Source organism: Equus caballus, chromosome 23, assembly GCF_041296265.1.
Source record: "Equus caballus isolate H_3958 breed thoroughbred chromosome 23, TB-T2T, whole genome shotgun sequence".
In the NCBI taxonomy this organism is placed as follows: domain Eukaryota; kingdom Metazoa; phylum Chordata; class Mammalia; order Perissodactyla; family Equidae; genus Equus; species Equus caballus.
In genome coordinates, this window is record NC_091706.1 from 52,616,099 (window position 1) to 52,637,686 (window position 21,588).

General features: G+C 37.8%; 1 protein-coding gene across 2 annotated transcripts in view; it reads right to left on the minus strand.

The window, feature by feature from the left end:
- The window catches only part of MLLT3 (MLLT3 super elongation complex subunit), a 255,693-nt gene that overhangs the window by 49,949 nt on the left and 184,156 nt on the right, over positions 1-21,588 (minus strand). For both annotated transcript variants that reach the window (XM_001917557.6, XM_023627424.2), the window contains exon 5: positions 19,225-19,932. In XM_001917557.6, the coding sequence (XP_001917592.2) occupies positions 19,225-19,932 (708 nt within the window). The remainder of the gene's footprint in view (positions 1-19,224; positions 19,933-21,588) is intronic.

Here is a 21,588-nt window from a genome sequence, read left to right on the forward strand (position 1 = left end):
ACATCTGCTTAATCTTCTCCCTCAGACTCCAACTCCATACTGGATATTTCAAATGGATAACAACTTGAAAGCTCCATGTGGACTTCCCTTTCATTATTATTATTTCAAATGTTAAATGTTATCTACTTAAGGATCTTACCTTGGCTCCATGCCCTGGCAGAAGGCAAGATTTTTCTGCTAATAAGAGCCTGGAGGCTTTACAAGACCATGGGAGTTTTCAAAAATATTCCTACATATTCATAATAGTCAAATTAATAGATCTGATGCCAGATGTAAAGTGGCATTTTATGGGTAGCTTTAAAAGGTCCTACTGGGGTAACTTTTAAAGCTACTTTAAAACACACAGCTATGAATCTAATGCAGAACTGTGCTGCAGTTTTGATCTTGGCTATGCGTTCACTATTCTGTAATGAATTAATCAGAAAAGACTTGGCACCATTCTCTCCTGGAAAGATATTTGGCATTCAGGAAAGAAATTTAGGTTAAACACCTTTTAATTGTTCTTTCTGTAACAATTAAAAGCTTTTCCTTTGACTTACTGACATGGTTCACAACCACACACAATGAAAGCAAAATAAATCTTTCCTATATGCCGCATTATGTGCCCTTAGATGGATTAAAACATCTAGCCAAGTCTGCATTTTTGTAGGATTTAGGCTGCGAAAAAGCCATCAAAAGTAGTGACAGGTGAGCAGCAGGTAAACAAGGTGAGGGAAAGCCACTGGGAACTCTACTTCAGGATCTTCTGCCCCTGTGGTCAGGACACACATAGGCTTGTTGTCTGAGAAAGCAGAGTCCTCACCTTCAAAATTCACAATCTTCATCAGGAGACAAGATGAAGCATACTGGGCAAAAGTTAGCTAGCACATGTGAACAAAGCATCCATAATGGCAATTTCACATCAAAGTAGAAGAAAACTTATCAAATAGAAGAAGAAATTGCTTAGTATAAACCAGGATTTCAGTTTTTTTAGATAAAGTCATCTCTTTAACATCTTTGACCAGCATTTTAAAATTTGGGAAGTCCTTTACACGCATCGTCCTAACAATCCACGAGACGGGCATTACCAGGATCTCCATCGTATTAAAAAGGGAGGAGAGGGGGCTGGCCCTGTGGCCGAGTGGTTGAGTTAGCGCGCTCCGCTGCAGGTGGCCCAGTGTTTCGCTGGTTCGAATCCTGGGCGCGTACATGGTACTGCTCATCAAACCACGCTGAGGCAGTGTCCCACATGCCACAACTAGAAGGATCCACAGCAAAGAATATACAACTATGTACCTGGGGGCTTTGGGGAGAAAAATCTTTAAAAAAAAAAAAAAAAGGGAGGAGAACTAGTTTAGAAATATTCAGATCCTACTAGTATTTACAGACTACCAACTGTGTGCCAGGTATTGTTTGCTACTCATTTGATTCACACAACAATTTTGGGAGATATTATTCACATTTATGATGTTACAAAACTAAGATTCAAAAGAGGTTAAATATTGTGCCCCAGATCACAAAGCTAGTACAACTGTCAGACCTGGAGCCTTTTCTTGGTTTTCAAGACTCTTTCTGGGACACCTTTTTCACTTGGTTTATAAAAATACATAGTCTGTGTTCCTCACCAAAATATGGACAATCTGCTTTCCTGGGCCCAACTCACTAGGGGTATGAGCAGCATTGTGTGTCCAGAGGATGCTGCCAAAGCTGACCAACCAATAAACTCATCTGGAAAATGCTGCGTGCAAGAAGTGAGATATGAGTAAGATTGTCATTGATAAAATGGAATAACGGAGGAAAGAAGAAGTAAGAGACTGTTGCTGGAGAAAGGCTGATCATAATTTAAGGATCAAGGGAAAAAGTGCCAGAATCATGAGTGAGAAGCAGTCGACATTTTTGGCTAGTGAATATCTGTCAGGTGGAAGATGCTAGTACTAGTAAAAAAGACACACACACATCCCTTAAATATTTTACTTTAACTTAAAGTTTATAAATACACATTAATCAGCCAATCTTTTGATGTAGGATCAAGGAGTTTTCTTTGAGTGGAGTCTGAAAAGACTCTTTTTTACATAAACCACACTCAATGCATTATCTATGATTACCATCTATAAGCAAGAAGCCAGAGACCTGCATAGCTACCAGAATGTAGAGTCCTTCTAGATTCTTATGATTTTTTCCCTTGGTGTTTTATACCTAATTTGAGAGCAAATTTTTTCAAGGGACTCCCCTTCAGGTTTCAACTTAGTTTTCACAGAAATGATCACTTTTTGTGTGCATTATTGGTTTATGTAACATTTAACTACCTAATGTAATTACACCTAGAACTGACACACATGCTTAGGAACAACCACATTGGCTCCTTGGTGAGTGTACCACCCAACCCATGGGAGCAGAAGCGTACAGTATAAGAAAGTACTTCCAGCGCTGGGCAACAGCAAGCATGTTTTAGGGGAATTATGGCACTGTCATTTGCCCAGGACCATTCATTGAGCTTCTTTTGTTTGCAGAATGTTCAGGGTCCCACAAGGGCTGGGTAGAAGGGCAGCTGTTCAGGACACATTAGCACGCAAATTCCAACTTAAGGGATCCCCAGAACTGAAGACAGGAGGGAATCCATCAATTTATGAGTTTTAAGATACCTTAATAGGGTTTCAAAGTACACGTGCTGGGGTGATGTCTTTCCTTAAGAGAAGAGAAGATGGTGGTGATAACATTTTCCTTTCCAAAATGATGTCTGCTGTCTTCAGTTCATTTTTTCTCTGAATAGATTTAACCTCCCAGTGATAAGTCATACTTGGTTATAATTTTAGTTTTATAGTGTAACCATGACTCTTTTAAAACCACCCTTAGAAATGCTAACAGTCACCAATGAGAATAATTAAATATTATTTGAGAACTAAGATGAGAATTCTTTAGGGAAACTAAATGCATCCCCCAGATCTTGTTTCTCTCAGCATAAGTGTTACTGTTCAATATAACTCTTTTTTTTTTTTTTACAATGCTTGCCCCTTGTGGTTAGGAAGTTAAATCTTTTGTGGGTATTTCTTCATTCATGCTTCCACATATACAATAAACATTTAATTGCATGGTTGCAGATACTCAAATGTGACAGTTTAATGAATATTTAACAACCAAATTAAGGTTATTAATTTAAAGCTAATCTGTCATGATAATTATGCAACTTGAGGAAACAGAAGACGGAAAAATAGTTCCTTTTATACAGTATACAAGTGGTATTTTACCAGTTCTAATAATTTCAAGAGCACATATAAACATGAGAGGAAATATAATCATATTTCATGATCACAAAGACAGCAAAAACAAGGTGGTCGTATAACTTTCACGTTATCGCACCTCTGCACAGTCCCTATAGGAAACAGGGAGGCAGAAACTTCTTTCACTTCAACATCCTGTTATTGAAATTTCTCTGAAAACTATTTGCTTTTTTAAAATACAGAAGCAAATGTTTTGGGATTTTAGGCTCTGACATCCCTCTGCTGTCTCAATAAAAGATTAATTTGTGGTCCTTGCCTCCCCTTTGTTATTTTTGTGGTTTAATACTCTTCGTGGTAGAATCAGTTGAAAAGAAATCTCAGGTTGTGTCGTGGGAGCATTCACAAGCTCCTCACTCCCTGGCTAGCTTGTGTCCTTCCAACACAAAGGCAGGAGCTGCAAAGACAGGCAGAGTGCAGTCCAATTTATACAACTTGCTTACCTTGGCCTCCAATTTATCCCAGGACTCTGTTGTATGAACTTATTTGTACGAGGCTGGCTTAGACTCTGAACTGTGTGCCTCTGAGAAGGCCAAGATGAGTCTTGTTTATACAGTAAGCTCTCCCACTCACACGGCCTGTCTACTCCACCTCCATACAGAAGAGGGGTTGCAAATCACATTTCCAGATCATTTGGATGTGTTATAGTTAAGACTCCTCAACTATAAATTCATAAATTAGTTAACAGGAGTCATATATATATAACTTACACTACTGAACTCAACACTGTTGAGTGCCAATTAAGTGCCAGGCACAGTGCAAAGAAATGAGAAATCAGATGATTAAGAGACAATATCTGCTCTCAAAATATCCCACTGATTAGGAGAAAAATACTTTAATATGAGACAATACCAACTATAAACAAAGTATATAAAAACTGTTAATGGAGGGAGCACCAAGGAGGGAGGCATTAATTTAGGTAGGGCAGATTATTTAGAAAAGTTTCAAGGAAAAGGCGAACATTAGCCAGGTCACAAAGGACTGAGGGTATTTCACTAGGACATAAAATAGCACGGAATGAGCAAGGACTCAAAGACTGCTAACATTTTAGGACCACTAAAATGTAAGGGAGAGCAAAGAAAGATGAGGGTGGAAAGGTGAGATTAAAAAGCCTTACGGGGCTGACCTGGTGGTACAGTGGTTAAGTCTGCACACTCTGCTTTGGTGGCCCGGGGTTTGCCAGTTCAGATCCTGGGTGTGGACCCACACATCGCTCATCAAACCAAGCTTCTATGTGGGGGCATCCCACATAGAAGAACTAGAAGGACTTACAACTAGGATATACAACTACGTACTGGTGCTTTGGGGAAGAAAAAAAAAGTCTTAAAAGCAATGCTTAAAAAAAATTAACCATTGTTGAAGGATGCTAGGGAACCAAACTCATTCTTTTGAATACTAGTTAATAAAAGAAAAGAATCAAGCACCATGTTTTACTTTTCCTATACAAACTGTACTGCTGATTAAACAAAAGCTGGAAGAGGGAGAGTTTCTCTGTATGGGGAATTCTGGCTAATAAATGAAGAAAAAATGATGGAATAAAAATGCCACCAATTCGCAAGCCCAAATGAATTAATGCCTATAGGCACTGAGCATCTATGGGGGCTAACCTCACAAAAAGAGATAACCTCACCTTACGGAGTCCTGATGAAAGAACACAACTCTACCCATGAAATAGTCTCGTCCCAAAAACCAAAACCCTAACCTAAATTTATCCATGCCTCTCATTTACAGAAAATACACCACAGAAATACTATCAGCAAAATGTAATCTGAGAAATTCTATAAGATAAACAATCTAGTTTTTTTTTCTTGCACTTTTATTTGAAAAAAGATGAGGGAGAACCTATGGATTAAAAGAGACTAAAAAGACATTTTTACAAAATGCAAGATGTGGACCTTATCTGGATCCTGATTCACACAAACTGTAAAAACAAAGTAAATTTATGACATTTTGATTTTATTGGAAATTTGCCCAGTGCCTAGATACCCGATGACATTAAGAATTATTAATTTTTTCAGATGTGACAGTGATATTTTAGTTCTGTTTTTAAAAAGTCCTTATCTTTTAGAGATTCATAGCAAAATATCTATGAATGAAATACTACATCTTGGATTTTATTAAAAATTATATTGGAAGAATAGATGGTACTATAGTTGAAACAAGACTGTCCATCAGTTAATAACTGTTGAAACTGAGTGATGGATAAATGGGAGTTCATTATACTATTCTGCATATTGTCTCTATACTTTAAATGCTCCATAATTAAAAAATTACAAAAAGAAAAAAGCAATGCCAAAGAGAATTTGGTATTTAGCCCACATGGGATCTGAGGTTTTAAAATAATGACATGCTTTATAAAAATGGCAATATTAAAAATAATATTTTAAAAATGACCTACAACATCATATTAACTAGTTGCTTTATATCCTTTTGTATAATTCCTTCCGGAATTTGTCTGTGTTTAGAACGTTATATAGAGAAGAGCCTGGGAAAGGGAAGAGGCAAGAGACAGGTAACAGGTGAGTGTCCAGGGAAATATTATAGACTAGAAAAGAAAGAGAGACTGGCCGTGGCTACCTTAAAGTACTGGAGGCAGATCAGCCAGCAAAGGAGAAGCACAGGGAGTGGTTAGAGAGATCAGGGTAGGGATGATAAGGCCAAGGAATAGAACAGAAAAGCAAATCAAAGGTGTCAGAAAGTTAAAATCCAATGCCTAGAAGACAGTTTCTACATTAGAATCTGGACGGCGCTGGTGATCCTTTCCAGTGTAGTTTTAAGAATGGTTTCCAAAAGCAAAAGCCAGATTGCAATGGGTTGAAGAATAAGGGAGCTTTTGAGATATCTGTTGTGAAGGGAAGGAAATGAGGGGACTACAGTCTGAAGAGCATCAGGGTTAAGTGGAAAGTTGGAAGCAGGTATATGTGTGAGAGGCTGGCTGTGTGGTATAAGGGATGCCTCAGAACATTTGTAGGGACACTGAGGGAACAACTCGGGACAGAAAGGCAGATACCAAAGATATTGGAGGGCAGAGGGAGTAGAATCCAGGTTTCATCTGTTAAGAATACCAGCTTGTCAAAGTCAAGGCTTCATTTATATTGGAGGTTTATAAAGCTCCTTCCATGTTTTTATTATTAAACATATTAAGATTTTTGATTTGCCAGATACTTAAATGTCATTTTTTCTTTTGTCTAGTGATTTTTTTTCCCCCTGAAACGTATCAAACCATGATTATTCTGGTTGGTAATTTCCCAGAGACAATCAAGGATGAGCCGGGTACAAAGTCTATCAAATTTTTCATCAATTAATCTCTGTCATATCCACTGAGACTTACATCCTCCCTCACTTAGACATGACATGAGGCTTTTCAGGTGGGATTCTACTGAAGATAGGGAATTTAAGATTCATTCATTCAACAAAGGGGCATAAACCAAGATGCAGGGCCAAGTGGTGACACCAGCCTTATACCTAATGGGCATAAACAACTCATTGGGAACTACTTTAAAATGTTCAAGTGGAGGAGAGTTTGGGAAGTGTGAAGGATTGTAAACTGTTCTGGAAATGATAATGACATACCAATTAGGCACCTGCACCCTAGAGCCTTTTTAGGGGCAATGAGAGCTCTATGATCTTATGAAACTTGGCCTCAAGTTGTCCTCTGAAAAATGCAAGTTGTTAAAGGAAGTTTCTGAAGTCTCTTCCTACTTTAAAAATTCTATTCTTTTCTAAAATGTGAAGTAAATGCTGTATTAAAGACAGTTGTTCATGGTTTCTAACATGGTCTTAAGTCTTACAAAGAGTATATACTAAGCCCTGAAAGGTTTTCTAAAGAGAGAAGAGAGACAACAGAGCTATTAATATGATGAGGATGACGAGATGGGCAGCACGAGACACACCACCTCCTTCCTTCAAACCTTAGTTTTTTGGGAGTAAACTGTGAGACTCCTAGGTTTTATTAAACAAACAAGGAGGACTATGCATGGGTTATCTTTAAAAGTGGGGAGCGGGCTTGTTGCAAGTCTCTGAAAGTTGCTGGACTGTGAAGGCAGCCTTGGTAAGCAAGAGTAAGTGTGACTCTGACCTAAGATGATCAGATAACCTTACACTTTAAAATAACCCATCACAAGACAGCAACAAGTTTGATGTTCACCTTTAATTAAAACAATCCTGGGCAGGTGGGGGGGGGGGGCCTGGTGGCATAGCTGTGAGGTTTGCACGTACCACTTCAGCAGCCAGGGGTTCGCCGGTTTGGATCCCAGGTACAGACATACACACCACTTGGCAAGCCATGCTGTGGCAGATGTTCCACATATAAAGTAGAGGAAGATAGGCACAGATGTTAGCTCAGGGTCAATCTTCCTCAGCAAAAAGAGGAAGATTGGTGGCAGATATTAGCTCAGGGCTAATATTCCTCAAGAAGAAGCAGACAATTTGAACAGACCAATCACAAGGAAAGAGATTGAAACAGCAATCAAAAACATCCCAAAGAATAAAACCCCAGGACCAGATGGCTTCCCTGGGGAATTCTACCAAACTTTCAGAGAGGATTTAACACCTATCCTTTTTAAGCTATTCCAAAAAATTAGGGAGGATGGAACACTTCCTAACACATTCTATGAGGCCAACATCACGCTGATACCAAAGCCTGACAAGGATACCACGAAAAAAGAGAACTACAGGCCAATATCACTGATGAACATAGATGCAAAAATTCTAAACAAAATTTTGGCAACCAGAATTCAGCAATTCATCAAAAGGATCATACATCATGATCAAGTGGGATCCATACCAGGGACACAGGGATGGTTCAACATCTGCAAATCAATCAACGTGATACACTACATCAACAAACTGAGGAATAAAAACCACATGATCATCTCAATAGATGCAGAGAAGGCATTTGACAAGATCCAACAGCCATTTATGATAAAAACTCTGAACAAAATGGGCATAGAAGGGAACTACCTCAACATAATAAAGGCCATATATGACAAACCCACAGCCAATATCATACTCAATGAGCAAAAACGGAGCACCATTCCCCTGAAAACAGGAACGAAACAAGGATGGCCTCTATCACCACTCTTATTTAACATAGTACTGGAGGTCCTGGCCAGAGCAATCAGGCAAGAAAAAGGAATAAAAGGAATCCAAATAGGGAGGGAAGAAGTGAAACTCTCACTGTTTGCAGACAGCATGATCATATATATAGAAAACCCCAAAGAATCCATTGGAAAACTCTTAGAAGCAATCAACAACTACAGCAAAGTTGCAGGGTATAAAATCAATTTGCATAAATCAGTAGCATTTTCTATATTCTAATAATGAACTAACAGAAAAAGAACTCAAGAACAGAATACCATTCACAATCGCAACAAAAAGAATAAAATGCCTCGTGGTAAATTTAACTAAGGAAGTGAACGACCTATATAATGAAAATTACAAGGCCTTTCTGAGAGAATTGGATGACGACATAAGGAGATGGAAAGACATTCCATGTACACGGATTGGAAGAATAAACGTAGTTAAAATGTCCGTTCTACCTAAAGCAATCTACAGATTCAATGCTATCCCAATCAGAATCCCAATGACATTCTTTACAGAATTAGAACAAAGAATCCTAAAATTTATATGGGGCAACAAAAGACCCCGAATTGCTAAAGCAATCCTGAGAAAAAAGAACAAAACGGGAGGCATCACAATCCCTGACTTCAAAACTTACTACAAAGCTACAGTAATCAAAACAGCATGGTACTGGTACAAAAACAGGTGCACGGATCAATGGAACAGAACTGAAAGCCCAGAAATAAAACCACACATCTATGGACAGCTTATCTTCGACAAAGAAGCTGAGAGCATACAATGGAGAAAAGAAAGTCTTTTCAACAAATGGTGCTGGGAAAACTGGAAAGCCATATGTAAAAGAATGAAAATTGACCATTCTTTTTCAGCATTCACCAAAATAAACTGAAAATGGATCAAAGACCTAAAGGTGAGACCTGAAACCATAAGGCTTCTAGAAGAAAACGTAGGCAGTACACTCTTCAACATCAGTATTAAAAGGATCTTTTTGGACACCATGTCTTCTCAGAGAAGGGAAACAATAGAAAGAATAAACAAATAGGACTTCATCAGACTAAAGAGCTTCTTTAAGGCAAATGAAAACAGGATTGAAACAAAAAAACAACCCACTAACTGGGAAAAAATATTTGCAAGTCATATATCTGACAAAGGCTTAATATCCATAATATATAAAGAACTCTCACAACTCAACAACAAAAAAATCAAACAACCCAATCAAAAAGTGGGCTGGAGACATGAACAGACATTTCTCCAAAGAAGATATACGGATGGCCAATAGGCACATGAAAAGATGCTCATCATCGCTGATCATCAGGGAAATGCAAATCAAAACTACACTAAGATATCACCTTACACCCATTAGAATGACAAAAATATCTAAATCTAATAGTAACAAATGTTGGAGAGGTTGTGGAGAGAATGGAACCCTCATACACTGCTGGTGGGAATGCAAACTGGTGCAGCCGCTACGGAAAACAGTATGGAGATTCCTCAAAAAATTAAAAATAGAACTACCATACGATCCAGCCATTCCACTACTGGGTATCTATCCAAAGAGCTTGAAATCAGCAATTCCAAAAGTCCTATGCACCCCAATGTTCATTGCAGCATTATTTACAATAGCCAAGACATGGAAGCAACCTAAGTGCCCATCAACAGACGAATGGATAAAGAAGTTGTGGTATATATATACACTGGAATACTACTCAGCTGCAAAAGAGAACAAAATCATTCCATTTGCAATAACATGGATGGACCTTGAGGGAATTATGTTAAGTGAAATAAGCCAGTTAGAGAAGGATAATCTCTGTATGACTCCACTCATATGAGGAATTTAAAAATGTGGACAAAGAGAACAGATTAGTGGATACCGGGGAAAGGTGGGGTGGGGGGTGGGCACAAAGGGTGAAGTGGTGCACCTACAACACGAATGACAAACATTAATGTACAACTGAAATCACACAAGATTGTAACCTATCATTAGCTCAATAAAAAAAAAAACCAAAAAGCAAATCCTGGAAAATAACAAGGAAGAGGAGAGAACTTAAAGATACAGTGAGCACTTTATAATACTGAAAATGTGTCAGATCACCTTGAGTAGAATTTGTCAGATGCCAAACATTTTAAACTAGGGTGGACTTTCAGCAAAACTCTGCTTTGATTCCCAATATGATCTAAGGTTAGGCCAAATGGAAAATGACATTTTAGAAACATGTGCAGGAATAAAAAAACATACTGTGGCCATGGATTAGACATCGTTAAACTCCTATGCTGCAGCTTTGCCTCTCGATCTGCACAAGAACACCTACCAACATCACGTCTTCACAGAATACAGTTCATAAACTACCAAACAAAAACGTATGCCCGTGTCCATGACATAATTAATATTTTTGTTTGAACTAATACCTGAATGGCAGTTTGCATCTGTTATCTTATGAGGCAAGTATTATCATTAAAATCCACATTTTACAGTTCACCACCAGTAGCTGAACCTGTCTAGTCTTTCCATTCCAAGTGTATGCTCTTGGACCACCCCTCCTGGGCCCACAAAGATAAGACAATTTATTAGTCAGGTGTGGCTATGTTCCAAGACAAGACAGCCCTACCTTCCTGCTTCAGATTTCTCAAGAATGCAAACTTTAGACAATGCAGTAGAGCAGAAGGCAGCCCTTGCATCACATTGGCCATGCCCTTGCCCCTGGTAAGAGGTACATGAAACAACCTAAGAAAAGGGTATGTTGGTGAACAAGTGCCCTTGGATAGACTCTAAGGTACCAAAGCTTTTCAATACTTTCTAGAATTCTCCTTCTGAGAAAATGATATGAAGCATGAGTGGATCAGCATTTTGGAAATCACACCCGGTTCTCCTTGCACCCATTATTCATAGCCAAGTACCCATGTATTGTGGCTACATCTTATTCTTCCCCTTTCACTGGACTGTGGTACCACTACCATAGGATCAGAGGAAGCCAGATAGTGGGAAAACTAACGCAGTTAACTAGATTTTTTTTCTCCAGAAGTTCTAATCAGTACCACAGTGGTTTTAATTTGATATGATTTCTCTCTCTACAAGGTTTAATCGGTGGTATGGTACAAAAGAGCATGAGCTTTGGCATTAGTCATACCTGGATCCAAATTCTGGCTCTGCCACTTCCACATCTGTAAGATGAGAATCAAAGCCATCTCATACGTTGTATGGATTAAACAAGAGGAAAGAGAGTGAAAGTGCCCAGCACATGCCTAACACAGAGTTCAGTCAGGCTTCCTTCATTCCTGACAAACCAGTTTGATAAATTACCTGCAGGGCTTCATTTATAAGATCTCTCTTTATCTTCAGTAAGGACAACACAGACTTGTCTACATTTGCCATCAGTTCTTTTTTTCCAAGTTACTTCCTCCAACCAAGAATGCCTTCTCCCATCCTTCTCACCCCTCCTTCCCCCAAAGCACAGCCTAAATTCTAATTTTGTACCCTCTGTACCACCTAATATGGTGTCCTAATATGGTGTTTAAATATAGGAGTACCTACCACATAAATATCTTCAAATGTTATTAAACATCACAAAGTAATCAAAGAATATTATAAATAATTAAACATCTTCACAAGAAAATGTTTGTAATGACTCAAAGTGCTGTGATGGTTTATCATATTTTTTTTAAAAAAAGTAGAAGGGCCACAAAATAAAGCAAACGTCAACAATTTAATTTTTAAAAAACAGTACTATGATCCTAAACACTGAGGTCCCAAACTAGGGCACTCTAGTACTTATGTTATTTATTTATTTAAAGGAACACGTGAGGACCGCAGACACATATTTTCTTCCCATGACTGAGGAAGGCAAGGAAATTTCCTTTTCTCTGTGTCTCTGACTCTGAATATTTCTCCCTACCCCAGCTCCCCCAACATTCCCATCCTCCATGTCTTCAGAATTCAAAGGCAAAGTCTGTTGTCTTCAAACACTTTAGTAAATGCTTTTCCATTTTCTCCTGCCTAATAGAAGGATCTTTGACTTTATCTGGGAACATCTCATGTGCAGTCACCTTTAGTGACCTAAAGAAGGCTCATAGGGGTGATTTTTCTTTGTGGACCTTGACACTGCCTTGAAAGTTTACAGTCATAAATTGTTACCCACTGAGAACAATTTCTCAAGCTTGGTTAAATAATTACATAGACACCAAAGGAAAACCACCCTCTACCAATGCCTTTGCATTATCTTGTCTCCTAATTCAAAGAAAGCACAGTCTACATTCTGAATAACTTAGAGACATTATAAAGTGACATGACAAAACATAACCAGAAGATTCAAAAAGAAGGAATCTTCAAACTGGAGGACACCATTTGTTATTTGGTGGCACCTTCTGGGAAAGCTCGATATTGCAGCTCAGCTCTGTTAAACATAAATTCCCATGCAAAAACAAACGGGAAAAATTCTAGGAGAAAGGAAATAGTGTTAATGATATAATAATGTAAAATCCAGAACCACGAGAGTCTGTTTTATTTTAGGCTAGTATGTATATGAAGTGAGAGGTTCCTGGATATTTTACAGCTCTTCCCTCAGTTCTGGCTGTGTCTGCCAAATCCACCTATGAGGACAATCTGTCACCTCCTGAAGGCTGTTGGTAAAGCCCAAACCAATGGGTAGGTCAAAGAAATACGCTTCACGAATGGAACAAGAATATGATGCCAATTTCATGAAGCACATCTCTGCAATTATAATATGAATTCATGGGAAAATAAGATCTGCTTCGCCCCAAAACTCCTCTTGAGTGCATTCCCTACCAAGTGGGATCAAATTCTGGCTCCACCACTTTTAAACGAACTTGGGCAAGTTTCTTAACCTTTGAGCCTCAGTTTCCCCAGCTATAAAATGGGGATAATAATAGTATCTGTTTCATAGAGTTGTTTTGAGAGTTAAATGATTAAAACAAGTCAAGCAGTTAGAAGGGAGACTAGCATATAGAAAGCACTCAAGGACAGTTTAGCTACAGCTATAAGGCATCCCTACAGTATGGTAAAGCTAGTCCTGCAAAGAGCACATTGCATCACATCTTTGACTTTGTGTCTAAAGATGACAGATGGGACAATTACATAAAGATCATGGACCCTAGAGTAAGGAACGAAGGTGCACTGAATGGGCGATGCAGCACCCTTGAAGAAGGCTCATGGAATTTATTGGGAGAGAGATACGATTCAATACAAGTAAGTGAGGATGCTGAGTTTTGGCAACTGTTGATGACAACCAACTCTGTAATGATAGGGATTCCTGTCTGTTCACAACTCTCAGCTACCAAAGGGCTTCTAAGGAATTATTAAATTTAAAAATTTAAAAACCATTTGGGTTTAGAACGGTAAAAACAAAAACACCTCTGTTTTAATTACTTCAAATCCTTTTTTGAAATAAGTCAGGAATGTGGCTGAATAAATGAACAGTTGACTGGTTGGCCTGTACCCTCCTCTATCTGATCACATCTAACACAGAAAACAAACAAAAAAGCATTAGAAAACAAGGTCAGGAGAAATATCTCCATGCACCCAACAAAGTTAACTTTCTTCCAATTGTTTTCATTAAGGTGCCACACTGAGCTGAATCTACCAGAAGAAGAATTGTAACCCTTCAGGTATTTTTACCTCCAGTTATAAAATGCAGAGAACAGGAGTCCAGAATGAGAGCCCCCCCTGGAGAGTCAGGGCAGCTCTCTAATGAATGGCCTCTCCAGCTGCTCACTCGCCATACTCACAGACTTTACAGCTCTTGCATGTGCTGGAATTACAAGTCATTAAAAAGCCACTTTGAAAACACAATAAAGACCTTCTTCTCTGACTGCGACAACCTTCCATCACATAAAAACCTAAGGCCAGTGCTTCAACAGCAGGAGGACGTTTACTGCCAGCTCCAGACAGTTTAAGCAGGGTAAGGAACAGGGTGAGGCGGGAGGAAATGAGGCACAACAAAAGAAGGGAAGTTTCTTTTTCCCTCTCCTTCCTTTTTTTCTTTTCGAAAGAAACTTCTGCTAAGGTGGTTTGAAGTCTTTATCCTGTATCTGAACCACCACCCACTCTTGGGAAAAATGCTAGCATCTGATGAGGTTTCGTCTTTCTGCCTCAAGGTTTTATCCAAGAAAACACTTTGGTAAGCCAAAACTATCAAAGGACATGATTAAAACCTCGTTACTCACACTGCAGTTGAAGTATGTAACATTTTACCAAATGTAATCTGCCCATTTTCAAGGAAAGATGACTCAAACTTCCTAACTTCTGATTTCTAAATTACAATTCAATCTCTACAAAGTAAGGCAAAAAACTGAAGGCAATAAGGAAATTACTATCAGAACCGAATCTGATCATAAGTGGTTATGTCGATTTTCTTCTAGTGTTTTTTTCCCTCCTTCTCTGCTATGAATACCAAACTTCCTCAGATCACAAAACAAGATCAACTCAATAGTCTTCTCTTTAGAAGCAGAGTGACATGGAAAACAAAACCTAGAGAATTTCAGGAGGAGTGAAAGATACTTGGGTTCTTTTTTACTGCAAATTAAAGTGTAAACAAGTTAATACAGACCACAATTATAAACTTTTAGTTGACACTAATGCACTCAGATCCTGATCCTTTCTAGCTGCTGCTAGTTAGCGTCAGTCACTAGTAAGAGCAGTCCCTTTCCATAAGTGATCATCATGGCCACAAAAAGAGGAATTCTTAAACCAAGAACGGCTTTACTCTAACGGGAATTACACAAATTCTTGAATGTAAAATATTCTTAATGCTAACACTTACGTACATAGGAAAAACATGCCCTTATCATGTTTTCTGTTTTTGCTAAAGGCTCACCCACTATAAAACCCTGGCCCACCTGCACCCCCCAAAGACCTCCCAATTTCTCTGTAGCAGAAAATTACTGATGGAGTTTCATGTGACAATATTAGATTTCTTTCTGAAATGAGAAACATTTCAGGAATTGCAAAATGTATTTAAACATTATTCTTTCCATCATACTAATATTAACCTAAAGATAAATCATTTCTTAGGACGTCTTCTTTTAATGGAATCAGCAATAGAAAAAAAAAAAAAAAACAGTAAGTGCCTATTCACTGCAGTGCTAGGTATGTAAGTGTCTTTATCTCATTTAATTAAAAAGCTAAAATATCCTAGGCAACTTTGGCTTAACTTTTGATTCAAAACTTAAATTCTTTGTCTTGTATTTTTGTAGTTACCATGTAATACATGCATATCAATATGGAGGCCATATACCTCCTTAAGACAAAATTCAGAGTAACATAACATATATTCCAAGTACTTTTTCCCCTTTAAAACATATAACCCATACACTTGAGAAAGGACACTAGAATTCTGCAGTATTTTTGAACATCAAAAAATCTCTTTCAAAGCTATAGGTTGTAAAGGTTGCCAGAAGCCAAACCGTACATAACAATGGCTAACTAATATTTTTTGATGTGTGCTAAGTGCTTTCCCCAGATCCACTATTTTCACAATAATCTTACAAAGTAAATACCTTATGATCTCCATTTCACAAAAGAAGAAACTAAGAAATCCGGAAGGTTAAATCGGTTGCCCATCATTGTTCCACTGGTGGAGCTGAGATTCAAAACACAGCCTGTCTGACACCAGAGTGCAGAATCCTAATTCCTTGCTTATTTGACTACCTACCTACCCAAATATTTATCAACAAATAAGTGATCCCTGAAAAAACATGCAGGCACACAAACACAGAGGTGCTATTTCTTTTTCTCTCCTCATATACAAAGTATATAAAAATTTTAACCAAAAAGAACCATATGAATCAACAATCTAAGTTTCCTAACCCATTTATTAGCACTATTTTTACTTTTATATAAAATCTGAATCTAACTTAATTATGGAACAGCTTCTTTAAAAAGTTCTTTTTAATTGTCACTAACCCACACCTAAGGCAAGATGTTTTCTTTACAGACATGCCAGATAAATAATCTTTTTTCCCCAGCCCTTCCTAATTCTTCACACTCTTATCATTTCTTTTTGTGTCTTTCTTCTGTTTCCAAAGTCCACGATCTCTGCCTGCTATGTCTACATTTACCCGCCACCCCATCCCCCACAAATGAACATAAATCTGGCTCATATTCAAATAAGGAAGCTGGAAAGGACTTTAGAGAGATCAGATCATCTGATCACACTTACTCAGATACAGCCACACTCAACACCAGGACAATGGGGCACCCCCTGAAGTTGGGCCAGCCCCGAGCCTCCAAATGTTAACTGGCCAAAGGAGGCTGTGGGCTGTTTAATGCTCTCCATTACAATTGCCTCCTGTTCCTTCTGTCTTGCCCACAGGAGGGACACCAGGTAGTAGAAAGTCCAAACAAAGGCTATCTTTACTATTGGATGAAGGGAATTTCAGCCGTCTCTTATCCTTTTTTGCTCACAAAAAGGTCTTTTGGGCCCTGGCTTACTTGGAGATGCTTTTGCCAATTCTCTTCTGTTCCACCACATACATTTAGAGAATTAAACCAACAACTGCAACAATGAAAGCATTACTACTACCAGATAACTGATAAGGAAAGCACAGAGGTTGGGTTTAATACCTAAATAATATCCAAAGTCTTTAGAGGCTGTAATGATATGCAGAGCACATTAAAACACTCCTGTTAGGATCACTGGATATGCGGTTCTAAAACGTCATGAACCGTTTTGAAAATGTACTACCTACTGTAAGGAATTACAATTCTAACTCTTCATTCCAGAAGATTTCTCAAGGTCTTGCTTTGGATAAATATATACCATGCATGTGTATATATATATATATATATATATATATATACACACTTCGTATATAAATACACCAAGTTGAACATAAAGTTTATGAAAAGCCATCCCTTATAAATCATATATAAAAGGGAGAGAGCAAGAGGCAAACAAAAACAAGAATATACAGAATTATCTAATGAGAAAGATCATCTATGATGGTTTCGTGTAGAAAGAGCATTCAACAGTGCTTTACGAATGCCATTTGGTCTTCTCACAAATCAGCAAGCATTCAAGAAAGATGCCTTTCAAAATTTTGACCATGACCTACTACAAGAAATATACACACACCCCCTCTGAAATAAAAATTTCACAAACCCTTACTCACATCCATAGTAATTACAATGTATTCTCTCTCTTTTTTTTTTAAATACTGGTGATGACATGCTCAATTGATTTCATGGCTCACCAGTGAATCACAACCCACATTTGAAAACCTCTATTCTAGAAGAATCACAACATGTCAGAATATGGAAAGAGGAAGTTGCTAAACTTGACAAACTTGATGACTAATCACACCCCAACAGCATCAATGAACATTTCCGGGTGATTTGAAATAAAAGTCAAACATACAAAAAAAGTTCCAAGTAACATCTGCATTAAGAGCAAGTTTTGAATTAAGAGGAGAGGTGAAAAGCAAAGGAGGAAAAATAAACGCTTGAGATATTGGAACAAACCCATTAGCTCTCATCTCCATTTCACAAATTATTACTATAAAGCCTTTTCCAAACACTGGAACAAATTACCCAATCTCCAGTATTTTACACGCTACTCTGCTCCCAACTGGATGTTATATTAAAATTTCAAGATCAGCTACAGAATGTAGGGGGGGAAGGGAAAGGTGGTTTCTGGATCTCTGAAGATTGATATTGATGCCATTTCCTAACCCTGGCTGACTTTCTACCCAGGACAGTGCAAACGCAGAAGAGAAAATCTGCTACTAAGGCCCCTGTCCCTTGCCAGCATTTGAACTAGGAACATCTGTGGGGCAACCCGATGGGACAGAAAGAGAAGTATTCTAAATTTGCCTGCAATTTATAGCCAGACGTCTTCCTTGGCCATTGTCTAGAAATATTGACAAGCCAAAGTCAGGAGATTATTAGGACTGATCGTGACTGATAAGTAACAGTAGAAGGCCAAAGTTAGAGAAAAAGGAAAAGTGAGGAGGAGATAACTTCATAGTAAATGATGTTTATTCTTCAGAAATAGAATCAAATACCTTTTGAGTTACTAAGAGAACTGTCACAAGAAATGTAAGATTTCTTACATTGGTAGGTTAGAATAGATAACCTGAAAATCTCTTCCAGCTCTGAGAAATGTGTAATTATAAGTTTAAATCTCAATATCAGATAACATTCTGGGGGGATAATAGATAGTCAGACGGTCTTTTAGGCACCCACAAAAGATAATCCAACCTACCAGCAAAAACTTGTAACCAAGGTCACATACCCGGTCCCTTTCAAATCAGTAGCTATACAATGAAAAAACAATTTAAATACTTCATTTTCAAAATACCATCACTTGGTTTTACAGGCACACATATATGTTAAAATGCATCAAATTTTCATTTTAAATATAGTGTATTGTTACCTGAATTTTGCCTCAATAAAATTGTTTAAAAAATACTATCACCTGCTTTCCATCTATGTAAACAAATTACTTCATTCCACTGATCAAAAATATCAACATTATAGCTGCACCCTAATATTTTATATTTCCCTGTTAAATTTATTTTCCCTTGATTCAAGTTTTATTGCATTCTTCTCACTTTCCTAAATCAGCAATCATTGAAAAGCATAGTAACTAACCTCTAATGAGCATCTAAATTTTTCTGATGCTATTCAAATGACTCGTTATTATACTTTGGAATGTATCTTTCCTTTAACAACTTAAATCGCAGCCTAAAAATCTGCAGACTTCTTAATGATTTCATTTCCTTCCTTCCATTAGTTAAGGAAATTCATTTATGGGCGCTTCCATGCTACCATTTTGTGGTTCAACTGTCATTTTCTTCCCACATTCTTTATCTTAAAGCCGTCTGAAATAAAATCAGGAAACTGAGAAGGGAACGAAGGGAAGCCAACAAGACTACTCACATCAGATTTAGAGGACATATTCTCCTCCACGTCAGAATCATTGGGATCCACAATATCATCAAATGGCGGTAAAGTTGATTTCTTCTTCTCTGATGTCTCACTTTCAATTTTGACCTTTCCCATCTTGACATGAGATTTATCTTTTACGGGCTTTTTGTCAGCAGAACAAGTGAGTATCAGTGGTGGCGCACTAGAAAAACTTTTAAATAAAGCCTCTGAGCTACTCTTTTTCCTTTTTTTGGCTGAGAGTTCTTCAGAATCTGAAATGGGGGGCCTTTTACTAGGAGCCTTCTTATCTTGCTGTCCACTGGTGATAGTGAGTAAGTTACTGTCTGGTTTTGGCTCTTTTGACATGGGTTTCGGTTCCTTGAAGGCCATCTTAGGAACAATTTTTTCTTCTTTCAGTGGTTTATTTTCTTTGGGTTTCTTAGAGGATTCTTTGGAAGATTTGTTGTGATCCCTGGAAGGTTCTTTGAAGGCACTTTTATGTTCTCTGGAGTCTTTAGAAGGTTTTTCCTTGTGCTCCTTCATTAATTTGTGAGGCTTTGAAAAACTGGTACTGCTGCTGCTGCTGCTGCTGCTGCTACTGCTGCTGCTGCTGCTGCTGCTGCTACTGCTGCTGCTGCTACTGCTACTGCTGCTGCTGCTGCTGCTGCTACAGCTGCTGCTGCTGCTGCTGCTGCTGGTATGAACACTCCGATTAGGGTCCTGCGGAAAGGGGAGAAGGAAACGAAATTCTCAAAACTCAGTGTCAGTCACGAGTCAAAGCCAGTTTCCTTGCATTCGGTCCGCACCAAATGATCCTTCTTGATGGCTCCCGAATTATTTTTAATAGAAGCCAACAACCACAGTGTAACAGGTGGGAATAGGGTGTGTGAGAATCATAGTGAATGAAGGCGACCATGATCAAGGAATTTAATGAGGCAAGCTGTTTTCTTAATCATGAGAAGCATGGCGTTCTAAACATTTCAATTCGACAAATGGTCACTAAATGCTTGTTCGAGGAGATGCAAAGATGGATAACACATGGTCCCCATTCTTAATAACAATGACATGTCTATGTTTCATAGTTGTTGTAAGAGCCACCTATAAGTGCTATGACAACAAAAAGAAAGGGGGCAATTAATTTTGGGGGGGATGTGGCCAAAAGAATAATTCAAAAAATTATAGAGAATTAACACGTGAATTAGGTCAAGGATAAGAAGGTAATTACCAGAAAGAAAAGAATGAAAAAGTACTTAGACACCAAGGACTAAAATGAACTAAAACACCAGATTATACTCGGGGAATAGCACCCAGCTACAGCAAAGATTGAGATGGAGGTAGAAAAAAAGTCCAGGGTCACATAGTGAGGCTAGATAATATATTTTAAATGGCTTTTTAATATAAAGAACCAGAAGACCAAAAAGGAAATAATTCCTAATTTGAGATAAAAAGCAGTTATTTTTTGCTGTCCAAACTTCATCAGTTAAAGAATATGCCACTCATCCACTAGTAAAGGAAAAAAAAAAATCTACAGAAGAAAGATTTTACCTAATGGTCATCAAATGAACTGAAAAGTCTAGCAATTACTGCTGTGTAATCATGAGGAAAGAGTTAATCGCTGCCTATTTCATTTTAAATATGTCATCAATTTTTTCACTCATATAAACACCTCAGAATATATAACCTGTATGTAACGTTTCTATTTAGGAACAAATCTAAGTCCATACTTACCATATTTGTGGAACTCTACCACTAATAGTACGAATAAGAAACAGAAGTAAATCCTGGACATGCAAAAGTCCACACCAATACTAAAAGAAGAGCTTTTTCTTGATTACTTCCACCTCCTAATGGAACCAAAGACAAATAAATGTCCAAATTTTCAACTAGAATTTACATCTTCAGGCTTGCTTGTTATGTTTCACCTCTAACTCACCCTCTTAAGGTCAATGATATGTAAACCAATCCTGTATTCCTTAAATATCTAGCAAGATACAGGAAAGAAAGTAGGCAGGGGATATGCTTTTGACTAAAATGAACAATCTTCTTATTGGGTCCAAACAAACAAACAAAAAAGGCATGCATATGAATAAACATCAGAATACTCAAAATTAAACATTATTGTTCGTCAGTGGGAGTACGTATTTTTCCTTCTTGAAATTTTTTTGTCTTATTTGCTCAACAACAACAAAATGACATATGCCAATTATTCTATTTATTTTTCTCAAGTGAGCATTTGGTTTCAAAATTCTAAAATGGATAAAGTTACTAAACAAAGACATGCTTTTATGTATCAAACTAGCTAATTCCTTACAAAACATCTTAATCTGAGACTTAAAAGCAGAATGCTAAAGATAGAATTCATATTACTGAAACTAC